Source organism: Clarias gariepinus, chromosome 18 (genome assembly GCF_024256425.1).
Source record: "Clarias gariepinus isolate MV-2021 ecotype Netherlands chromosome 18, CGAR_prim_01v2, whole genome shotgun sequence".
Lineage (NCBI taxonomy): Eukaryota > Metazoa > Chordata > Actinopteri > Siluriformes > Clariidae > Clarias > Clarias gariepinus.
This window is the reverse complement of record NC_071117.1, coordinates 18,465,001-18,477,439: the sequence shown is the minus strand read 5'-3', so window position 1 is coordinate 18,477,439 and position 12,439 is coordinate 18,465,001. Positions and strand designations below refer to the sequence as shown.

Genomic DNA, 12,439 nt, shown 5'->3' with positions numbered 1-12,439 from the left:
TTTAAATTTTTAAATATTTTTTTATTCGCATATCTTTGTATTTGGTATTAAATAACTTGAACTTTTTTTTGTGTCTGTGTGCATGACTCTCATATGCAGGAGATTAATATATGGTTAAACTGTGCAGTATATTTAAAAAAAAACATGTTACAGTAATTAGGTATGTCTTACAATGGTGTCCAAATATTACTATAAATAGCAAGACATTCTCAGGAACAGTCCTAATTAGCAACAAATGGGAAAGGCGGGGCTTGGAGGTGGGCGTGGCTCAGGATCAAACAGGGAGGTGTCCACTGGACTGGTAACCCTGTGCACTAGAAGAAGAGCAGCAGGACAGAGATAAGTAGACATCAGTCTCCTGAGACAGTATAAATTATACCGTTATTAATGAATAGTTCTGATGTTTTAATGAAAGGAGGCATGGCACACTCTGCTGCCAGAGGATTTCTTGCGAGGTGATTAAAGAGGCAGCAGCAGGACAGTGAGTGTGTTTCATGTCAGCAGTCTGGACATTCGGCTTTACGGCATGATTCCATCATCAGCCCTGGAGAAGGACAGCTACCCATGGGATGTTGGGCGACAAGGTTCACCCCGCACCTGAAAGCGCCGTCCAGAGCGTCCGTGTTCTTCACCATGATCATCTTCATCACCTGTGTGTTCTACTGCCTCACCGGATACTGCGACTTCACACCGACTCCGCCGCGCGAGCGCGCACCAACTTTACCCGAACTTCGCAACGCGTCCGTGCAGCAGCGCGGCGCTCTGGGAACTCCGAGCCAGCTCTCTAACCTCTCTGTGTCCGACAGCTTCGGGACTAAAGAGTTCCCCCAGGCCATCATCATCGGCGTGAAGAAGGGCGGCACGCGCGCGCTGCTCGAGTTCCTGCGCGTGCATCCCGACGTCCGCGCCGTGGGCGCGGAGCCGCACTTCTTCGACAGGTTCTACGATCAGGGACTCGAGTGGTACAGGTGGGCTCTGATCTCATGCATCACTGTACTAACCCTGCGGTCCATGTGCACCCTCGTGATACTGACTTTTGGGGCGAAAATAATCATTTAAAATGGAAAATTATAAGGTATAAAACTTGTATTGATCAGCACTGTCACCTTACACCTCCAGGTTCCGGGTTCGAATCCTGCGTGCATGGAGTTTACATCTTCTCCCTTTGCTTGGTGGGTTTCCTCCAGGTGCTCTGGTTTCTTCCCACAGTCTAAAGACATGCAGATTAGGTTAACTGGCGTTCCCACACTGTCAGGGTGTACCCCACCTTGTGCCCTAAGTCTCCTGGGATAGGAATATATATGGGAATCACCAGGGACTGATTCACTTTTTTAAATTTTAATATCTTTTTTTTTTTCAATTTTTTAAATATCTAAATATCACAATTTCTATAAATATCCTGATAAAATTGCTGATTTTGTCACAATACTAAACAAATTAAGCAAATAATTTGCTCCTGACACACAGGTTGCTGCCTGCTAGTGTGTGAATAGTTAACAGTGTGTCACCTGTAGGATTATAGAGAAATAGCAACATTTTTACAACCTCAAATGTAAATATGAATTAAGAAATGCTAAAAGAAAAAAAAGGTTTTGGAGTCTGTGTGGGTTTCCAGAATCGCCTTACAAAAGAATAGCAGAATCGATTTCCCCCATCTTAAATTTAAAGGGTTATTACTTTTGTTTCTTTCCACAATCTAAAGGTGAAAATTGGATCTTTTAGCAATCGCCTCTAAGATGTATACTTTTTATCAGACTTTTTAATAAATGACATTTTACTGTACTCTAAAAGAGATGTGCTTTTATTAGTTGTAAAGTACAGTGGCAGCATGATGGTGTAGTGGTTAGCACCTTGGCCTCACACCTCCATGGTCGAGGTGTGCGTGTAAGGTTCTTGCCTCAGGTCTTTGTGTGTGCGTGTGTAGTTGCATGTTCTCCCTGTGCTTGATGGGTTTCCTCCTGGTACTCAGTGTGAGTAGTTCACACCAAGGCATACCTTACACATACCTTACACTTCTAAAACTAGCACAAGTTCAAAACTAGCAAAGCGCATGTTATTATTATTTTTTTTTTGACAAGTTTGGATTTAACAGACTGGAGGCATGTCTAGACCGGATTGTGTAAGAAAATCGATATGCCATGTTTCATAGAGAGGTGGAGGTGGAGAAGGTAGAACAATACAAGAGAAGGTCAGGGGAACTCTGTAGCATGCAATGTTGTTTTGAGTACATTGTGAAATTTTCAAGGATGAGAACATTGTAGAATGGATACAGACGAGAGGATATTATACAGGTATTGTTTGAAAACCCATAATAAAAATTCATTTAATTTATGTGTTCAAATGAATCATGCAGTAAGAGATTCATAAACCAGTATATCAGAAAGAAATCAACTACATTTAAATGTGTGGCTGAACATTGGATATACCACTGAACTTGTCAGTCCTACGGTAGGTTTCAATTGGAAGCAACAAAGGGAGTAATTAGAGATCTAGAAATGGAACTGTTGAAACTGAGGCTTTGAGGCTTGCGTGGAGCAGGAGGTGTATCTCAGATGAACACTTGCCTCGAGGCTTTCCTTGTTTCCTGGTTAAACGTATTTGAAAAGGGTGGAACTTTGAAACGTATTGATGTTAGTATTGATAGCGTTTCATTGAACGGAAATGTGGGACGTGTTTATCCAACAAAAGTATGTGAGTTGTAGTATCCCTATTAGTAGGGATAATTGTATAAATTAATAGTTAGTACATCTATAGTAGCATTGATTTTTTCCTCTTGTATCTATCTTTTCAGTTCTGTTCTCAAATGAAGCCAGAGAGAAAAAGAAAAATTCAAAAAACAGTTCAAGTGGACTGTTATTTGACAGAATAAACATTTCAAGCGCTGGGATCCATTTGACTAGTGGCGTAGACAATAACATTGACTATACCAGTGACCTCTTCAGTCATTACATACATCTGGATCCTCAGTTTCATGTGAGATGTTGTTTTTTCCAATGGTGGGGATGGAGAGAAGCCAGATCAATCCAGTCATAGTGGCGAAGATTCTTGTTCTGAATAAAAAACTATTAGAATCTCATTTATTTTCTCTTGTACCATATGTACTGCTCAAGTGGGATACCAAGTCCCATCTCATAACACCCTGAAGCCCCAACAGGAGTGTCATTCTATTTTATTTGTTTCTGTGCATCCCTTATTTGTGTTAATGCCATGTACACTGCATGACTGACGGTAAATGAAAAGAGTGTAGTGTGCATTTTTGGTGTGTATGTGGGTGACTATTAAACCTACATAAAATCTGCATTGATTTCAATGGTGACAGAATGCTTGCTATATCACCTACGGTAATGAATTCTTGGACCATAACCAAAGGCTCCTGAAAGTAAATTGATTTTGCAGCAAAACATGTTTTAGAAGTATGGTACCAGTTAAAAGTCTGGACACATCTTCTAATTCAATGTTTTTTTTAAATGATTTATTTTCTACATTCTACAACAATACTTGACTAATAGCACAGACAACAACAGTCAGTTGTTATTTTAAGCCTTGAAGGTCAGCAGTTCTGGAATAGTTCTTGCAAGAACAGTATTGTCAAGTACATGTCAAGAAATTGGTTCTTATGAAGACCATCCCAGATATGCAAGACCAAAAGACTGTTGTTGAGGAGAAGTTCATTTAGCGTTCTCAGAAACTACAGATTAACAAACAGCACCTCAAACTAAAGCCATTATGAAGGCTTTACAGAGCAGACACATCTCAACATCGTTGAATTTTTTTTTCTTTCATATTTTGGATTCCTTAATAAAGAAAATCATGAAAGACCATTGAATTAGAAGATGTGTCCAAACCTTTGACTGGTAATGTTGGTGTTTCTTGATGAGCAATTGACCATTTCCAAAATCGTTCCAATGGAAAGCCTTGGTGCTTCCTGAAGCCTCATTTGGCTATGACTACTTTTGACCAAGCTCTAGTTAAAGATACACAGCCTGCCCCAGAAAATATATAGACCTGTCAAATGGTGTGGATTCATAGGTCACTGTGTGGCTTAACAAACAAAAAAAACATTCTTTGTTCAGGTACAGTGACTGAACAGACAATTAGAGCCAAAACACAGAGCCAAAAGAATCGCACAGGAAACTTGGAGAAGTACAAGGAAATCAAATACAGGAAAGTTTGGCTTTTTGGAAGCAACATATGAAGAAATGAGGTGGGGCTCAAGACATTTGCATATTACTGTACTATATGTTATTATTAGATAGATTATATAGTTTAGTTTTACTACTTAGTAAATATGGTTGTACAATATTACTGACAACAGACTTCTGCTTCAGAACTTGGTGACGTTGGTGACAGTTGGGATCTGCATGCTTCTGATTATATTTTACTTGGATGGCTGTATATGTTTTATTGTTAAATGGTGGTAAAGAACTCCTAAGTAAGTAAGCAAGCAGAAGTCGCTTTCTTGAGAAATGACTAGTAACCTCTGCTAATTATTAAATGTATCTCTCTTTTGGTGGTCATGTAATTTTTCAACAAATCTGTAATCTGTAAGTACAGTAGGAACTCCTAAATTTGTGCAATGGCTGCTCCAGATGTTTGGCCAGCTTTAGTTTTAGCTCCTAGCATCCTTTTTGACCAGTCTGGTAGAGCCTTGTCAACGTTTAGTTTTGAAGACTAATGTTGTTGACCACTAATGGACTGTTTAGGACTTACAGAAAAAGTGTGTTTGCATGGATATGACACAGCCCATCCTGTCTTCAGGGCTTAGTGACATCATTGTTCATCAATCAAGCACTGGAAGATTACAGAGGAAGCTGAGGTAGATTATCCTTGTTGGGATATGTGTGTTTTGTGGTTGTGTTAGTGAGTCACTTCAAGAGTTCCAAACTGGTGGATAAAACTTGGTGCTAATTGGTTTCAAGCCGAGCAGTACAGTATAACTAACTACAAGGTCCATAGTGTTTTAGAACATTGTTTTTCTCCAGGACTGATGAGGTGCCAGTGGTAATGCTACATTTGATTTAATTTAGGAAATGGGAAAAACCTTAACTTGCAATCATTTACTAAGTATGTTCATGAGTGATTATGAGTTTTTTTTATATCCTTTAAAGGAGTGAAGGTATGTGAACAGCCATATTGGTGGTAAATGAGGGTTGAGAAGGTTTTCATGATTTCCTAAGTAGGAATTCCCGGTTCTTTCCTAGTCAGAGGTTGGAAATTTCAAGTTACTACTTGAATGTTCCCTCTTTTTAACTGCTCAAGTAAGGCCTGTAATAACGCTATAATTTCAGATATGAACCAAAAAATGTTCTACAGCAAAAAGTGTGGTTGCTTTGATATGACATGAAACACCATTCCTAACTTCAGAATTTGGTCTAGTCACCATTATTTATTGGAAGAGTGTGCCAGATTACAGAAGAACCTGTGGGGATCCTTCTTCTTGTTGGGATCTGTGCTTGTGGTTTTAGTAGTAATTTAAACTGTTATTTCCAAATAACTGAAAAGGTTTCTTCAAGACTGATGGGTTTACTTCACATGTTCTCTTTATCGTGATAAAAGTTCTTTAACAAATCTATACCTTGTCAGGGAAGCTGGAATATGTTTGCATACTGCTCTGTCCATTTGAATCAAGGTTTGATAGCAGTTTTTTTTCTGACATGGATATGAAAAAAACTTACCCTTTTTTCAGAATTTGTTGACATCATCCTCATTCTATTGTGGAAGTACCCGAGGTAGATACTTCATTGGAATTTGCATGCTTGTGGTTGTTTTTTGAATCACTCTATTACTTTGAGACATGCTACGGCCTATACCACATCTTATAAATTCTTTCTGTATGGCTGGGGAGGTTTTTGTCTTAAAGCTGCACTCAGTAAGTATGAAAAATGCTTATACCACAGCAATTTGGCAACAATTACCTATTTGAAGACTCACATATCATACTTTTAACCATTTATGGACATATTTAATATTATGCAATGTCAGCAAAACAAGATAGTTGCTGTTAAAAGTGAAACAGTCACCTTACGGAAACCTTACTCTAGTAAAGGTTATATGTTTTTGTTATTAGCTGATTTTACATTGATTATGTGGAGCATCTGCCATGCAGGCCACTGTGAACAAGTTGTTACTATAGAAACAATAGTTAATCAGATGGATTGCATTTAAATAAACCTGAGGTTTGACCAGGAACCAGTCGTATTCAAGAATTTAGCAGCACTGTGATATAAAGTAATTTAACACGACGAAAAGTTTTTATATATGGATGTAAAAATATAAGTAATTACTTTGCTTGTCTATCATGGTGTTAATTGAACATCTGGGCTTTTTTTTTCTGTAGTGTGTATTTTTTGTTTTGCTTTGTTTCTTATTTCCCATCTGCTCAGTTGATTCCTTATAAATAATTTCCCAGCAGAAATGAATGCTATGGACAACAACAGCGTTTTGTACAGCTGGTCTTACAGTGTAATATAACATTGAATTTCCCTAGAATTTATTTTTTATCTAACAGCTCTAGTCTGATTAATAGTGTATAGCCTACTGATCATCTTAAGCTCTTGTGTTGGAATGGGATTGATCTCTTTGGGAAAGTAGGTCTAGATTAATAGTGGTAATGGGAGTCAGAAATCATTCCATAATTGATTATCGGTTTGATTAGACCAATCAATGATTGATTAATAACCGCACAGTTCCCAGTTCCTGACCTATTCCCAGTTAGCCATACGGCTAGTTCCGGTTAGCCATACACACCCAAGTTGTAAGCATGCGCAGTTCTTGGCATTTATACTGTATATGTGCGTGTTTCTGTGGCATTGCTGTTGCCTGGGTGTGCAGAAAAAAATTTAAACATGGTGCATTTTTTAATATTTTGATGATTAAAATAGGGGTAGCTGAGTGGTTGAGGCATTGGACTACAGTCCAGAAGGTCTCAGGGTCGAACCCCACCACAACCAATTTGAACCTTTGAGCAAGGCTCTTAACCAACTGCAAATATGTATAATGAAATGAAAATGTAAGACCCATTGGATGAGGGCGTCTGCCTAATGCTGAAATGTAAATGTCATAACTGATTGCCAGCTTGGCAAGGAGACAACTGTATAGAGCAGGGCTTCACAATTAATCTAAATTGCACTACAGACCTGCGCAACTATTTAATTGCAAAAGGTTGCAATTTATTACAGGTAATATATGCATCGTCAGTAATTTTCATAGAGTTTGTCAATAATGAATTATTTATTCAATATAATTTTGAGCTGATAAATAAATATTTCCAAATGTCCTCTTAATGAGATAATTGTCCAATTATTTGCTGTTAGCCTAGATAAATAAGTTTGAATACTGTGTCAAATACTGTGTTAAAATAATCCCAATGTGACTTGTAGAATTTTAATCAAATCGTGCAGCCGTTGTATACAGACATACAAGAAGTTTATAGTCAACCAAAGCTTTATGGTAAAATATCTGCAAATTGTCCATAATGTCCAAAATTTGTCCCATTTATTATGACTCCAGTTTGTTTTTTGTTCTTATGGCCGCCAAAGTAAAGTCAAGAAAGTATGACTAACATACGAACAAAACCTTGTTTGTAAGACATTTGGCGAAGAGATTTCATTATATAATAATAAAAATAATAATAATAATAATCATAATGGGTGTTTATTTCCTTCTGGCATGTGCAGACTGGGACTCTGTTGTAGCTCTGCCAGGTAAAATGGTGCTTTCCTGGAACTAATTATAATATATTGCAGTTTGGGAAGTAAACTTCGTTTATGTAGTGAGTTAAGATGTTTTATGTGGGTGCTGGTTTTAATATTAATGAACAGGTATTAATGAAAAGGAAAGAAAATATGAAACTTAAAGAGACGTTTCTCTGTAGTGAAATAGTTATTGGTTAAGTGATAGATTCCGACTTGAGTATGAAGAGATGTTCTGTATGGACTCTTAGGTACGGCAGAACCAACCAGAATTACATGTTTATTCTTAAGGAAATACATCTAGACACTTTTAGCTTATCACTGTAATCCTTTGTTGAGGATGATCCCAGTTAGGTGTGTGTTCAGTGTTTGTACATGCTATAGATTTTTTGTCCGTTTGTCACTCACATCGGTTCATTAATATCACTTGCCAATAACATCCACAGCTTAGAGCACTCTCTCATTGGCAAGACATTCAGTCCGCTGCCAATAAAAGACTGTTTATTGACCTACATCTCTCTCTCTCTCTCTCTCTCTCTCTCTCTCTCTCTCTCTCGCTAGCAGTGTCTCAAAGGAACAAGACTGACATGCACCTGGATTGATTTGGAAATGAATATTCACACTTATTACCACGTCCTGGAAATAGTTGAATTTTTAATTGTGCTCATGAAATCATGGAATAAAACACCTTGTTTATTTCCCTTTCTGGTAGAATGACCTTGCGTAATAGTGACACACACGAACACAGTACGGTATGTCATCACGGCTTGTGTGGGGACCAAAACCAGATGCCAGACCTGTCAACACTAGTGAGATTGTGTGTTGCGTGTGTGTATGTTGTGTACATATGAGCGTGTGTTTAGTGACAAGTCAGATGATGAGCTGACCAGCCGGAAAGTTGATGAAGATCTAAACATGTAAAGGAAGTAGAGATTGTGTGTATGTGTGTGTGTGGAATTAATTGCCCATTTTTTTTTCACACAGTATCACATACAGCAAGTCTGCCATTAAAGTAAAAGAAGCGCAATGGCTGTATTTGTCACAAGATACCCCCAGATTAGTTTCAATCAATGTGACGCCGGTGCTCTCGAACCACGGCAGTAAAACTACTTTATGCTTTCATGACTACATAAATTCCCAGCTGGTGTAAAACTTATCTTCTGATCGATTCTTCAGGAGCTTCAGGTGCTCATGGATCCCTCTCTACCTGACATTATTACACTGTTGTGTGTCCAGACGTGATCAGTGCTATAGCCGATATTATATGATAATATTGTTTATGATGATGCACAATGTTTTTTTTTTTTATAGGGGGGGGAATAAGAGACTGGCTGTGACTGACTATTGCTGTAGAACATAGAGACTGATAGGCTTTCAAGTATCTATCTATCCATCCATCCATCCATCCATCCATCCATCCATCCATCCATCCATCCATCCATCCATCTCATTCTTCTTACCTCTTAACTTATACAGGGATGCCATTGCCCTGAAGCCTATGCCAGGGGCACACAAGCACATACACAGTCATACACTTTATAGGGAATTTGGAAATGCCATTAACCCTCTTATATGCATCTTTGGACTGTGGGAGGAAACCAAAGTACCAGAAGGAAACCCTCCAAACACAGACCCAAAGTGATGTGTGATCTCATAGATGACCTTGGTTGGCTTGTGTTACTACAGTATGACTGATGTTACAGTGCAAGTATCAGACGTGATTGACATCATCTGTGATTGAAATCATTTATTTAACTTGTTAGATATTGCAGTGCGAAAAATTAATGTGTTTTCTTCTGTGTATGCCGGTTGTCCTCCGGCTATGCGCGTGATAATGGTGACCACGATTGTAAAAATGGGAATACATACACTGATCACCATTGGCCTCTATGGTCTCTAGTTCGAGGTTTCTAAATGGATGGTTGGATGGATGGAGATTAATGTACTGATTCCAATATTTATTTTCTTGGGATTTTTGTACTTTAAGCCTCTATAAAATACATCATTCCCACCTACCATTGTACAGCATGGCTGTTTCTAAGGCTGCGTATGGAGTGTTGTCACCGATTCCGGATCGTAGCTGTTTACAGATACTTATATGGCACCTCCAATATTAAATTTCTATTTTCTCATCATGATTGTAGATCAGTTGCCAGGGAAGGTGACATGATTCAATGCCGATTGATGAATATAGATTTTCATTGCGGAGAAAAACCTGGAGTCGAAACCGATGGATCGATGTTTTGACACATCATTAGTTAACTACCTATCACACCAAATGATGTCTCATCGTATTACAATACACAGGGTGAGTGGAATGTTGTAAGTGCTGATACAAGCACGAGATGAATATTCTTCATGGGTAAGCACTAGAAAGAATAGCATGTCGATTCAGGGTGAAGAATCGACATAAACTGATGTAAAGTCAACAGTGATGTATGCATCTGCTGATGAAATGGATTGCAGAAAAGCTATTAGAATGCATCAGGCCCTAACAATGGTGGTTTGCTTTAGGCTGGTCAAAACAAAATAATTAAGTACTTTAAGTTTGAGCCATCCATGTAAATTTGGTCAAATTATATTTCAAATGATTTCCTTTTTTGGGTTCAAGCCTACTGGATTCATTTACTGTTTCATTAATTCTTCATATTTTTGAGTATGTCTTTGTAGATTCCACTAATATGACAGACTATTGATCACTAGAATGAGACCCTGGTCACTAACATAAAATTCACCAATGACTAATCAGGTTTATGGTTGCTGAGATGGGAAAAAAAACTATTATTTTCATTCTTCCTGTCTACCCATCAGTGTTCAGAGATAGATGACTTGTCGATACTAACCTTCAGACTCCATTACTCGTATATACCAGCCAAGCAAATTTCACTAAGCACTAATAGAGTCAGCCATTGCTAATTTGGAGTGAGTTATAAATATTATTATATTTAGCTGTGTAAGTAAAAGCATATTACATTTTTGTATGCTTTTATCACATGGTGCATTAATACAATGAGATTGCTTGGACAGTTTGACAGCAAAATGAGGAGCTAAACACCATTTTCAGCTTTGGACTCATTTTGGGAATTTATTTAATTGTTAATAACAAAACGTTTAATTTGAAAAATGAGGCTATGAGATAAAACACAGGTTGTTAAAGCAAAAATTGGCAAACGTCAATTCAAGTCTTGACTTAGCACTTATAAAATGACATTTAGGACAATTATAGGATCATATGATTTTACCAACCTTTTTTAGATTTTAATAAATACTTTCAAATAATTCATACATCATTAATAACAGCTGTAGTTTTTTCTTTGCAACATGTGGAGTTTGCAACAACTTTATGGTGCAGGAGACAGACACAACCAGCTCTGGCCTGACTTCAAAACCTCTATCAGAATAAAAAATATTTTCTATATAAATGTTATATAGTATTTGGGTTAAAATAATTTGTAGCACTTTGATATTTGCTTCAAATATAAATGCATTATAAATAAAAATGAAATTATTCATAAAAAAAATGCATTTTCATACCAAGTTTTTTATGGCCATGATATATTTGTACTTAAAGGACATAATTCAAACATGTGTATAAGAAACACTCCTCAGCTCAGGCTAAAATTGTAGACGGTCATCTGTAATTGCTAACTGTAACTAGAGCATAGATAATAGCCAATGACAAGTTCGATGTAAAGAGCCAAGCCCACACACATTTTTCTTCATTTCTTTTCGCGTACCATTGTTAAAATGCCCGAGTAAAGAGGAACAGAACGTAGACAAGAACTTTTTCTGTCTGATGTGCACCTGTGTGAAGTGAACTGTACTGTAGGTTGGTGAGAAAAGTGCTTAGCTTTCTTTGTGCTTGTCATTAAGTTAACAATGTGGTTACAGACTTCTTTAAAAGATTTACTGTCAAGTTTTATAAACAGTACTATTTATTATATTATTATATAATAGGGCCTGAATCTTTTTTCAGACCCTAGACCACGTAGGCATCAGCATACCAGCTTTTGACTGCCTGTTATAAAAACAATTTAAACGTGATAAGATGAAAGGATTGCACTGAAGCGATAATCAGAAATGCTTACGTTTGTAGCACACATACTCTATATCAGGTAAGGTTAAATTAAAGTATATTCTGTTATCGGCATGGATATGTGTCTAATGTTTTGTCATGCAACCTACTGTAACATGGAACTAAAAGGAAAAACATCAAGAGATTTCTTTTATAACTTTTCAAGCGTCTTTATGTGCTCAGATAATCCCTCTGCCTCTGGCTAGTTTCCGACCCAAAAAAAATCATTGTGTTTACTTTCACCAGAAAGGGTCTGTTGTTGTTGGGGTTGTGTTGCCATTATCGTGACTGTGATACAAATGATTTACTGGAATAATGATTACTCTGGAAATACTGATACTTATGCCAGGAAGTGGCATCCCAGCACAAAGGATGCAACAGAGGCAAAAGAACAAAATTTAGGTCTTTATTTTGAATTTATATTCAGATTCACATCCATTCGCACAGTGTCTGTCCACATACATACTGTACATGGTTCTAACAGGGTTTAGAATTCCGATCAAAGATCGGGACAGACAGTTTACGTCTCACGTCACCCACGTCTTAGCACTGTAATGGTACTTATATATAATTTTTCTTTCCTAGCTCTTAAATTATTAACCAAATAATTAACCAAAAATTAAGGGAACACTTAATCCCAGTTTGACTTGAACACCAAGTGTGTTTATTTATG

General features: G+C 37.4%; 1 protein-coding gene across 1 annotated transcript in view; it reads left to right on the top strand.

The window, feature by feature from the left end:
• Positions 1-349: 349 nt before the first annotated feature.
• The window catches only part of si:dkey-121b10.7 (heparan sulfate glucosamine 3-O-sulfotransferase 3B1), a 21,291-nt gene continuing 9,201 nt past the window's right edge, over positions 350-12,439 (top strand). Inside the window, exon 1 of the mRNA XM_053477158.1 lies at positions 350-968. Within this exon, the coding sequence (XP_053333133.1) occupies positions 565-968 (404 nt within the window). The 5' untranslated portion in view covers positions 350-564. The remainder of the gene's footprint in view (positions 969-12,439) is intronic.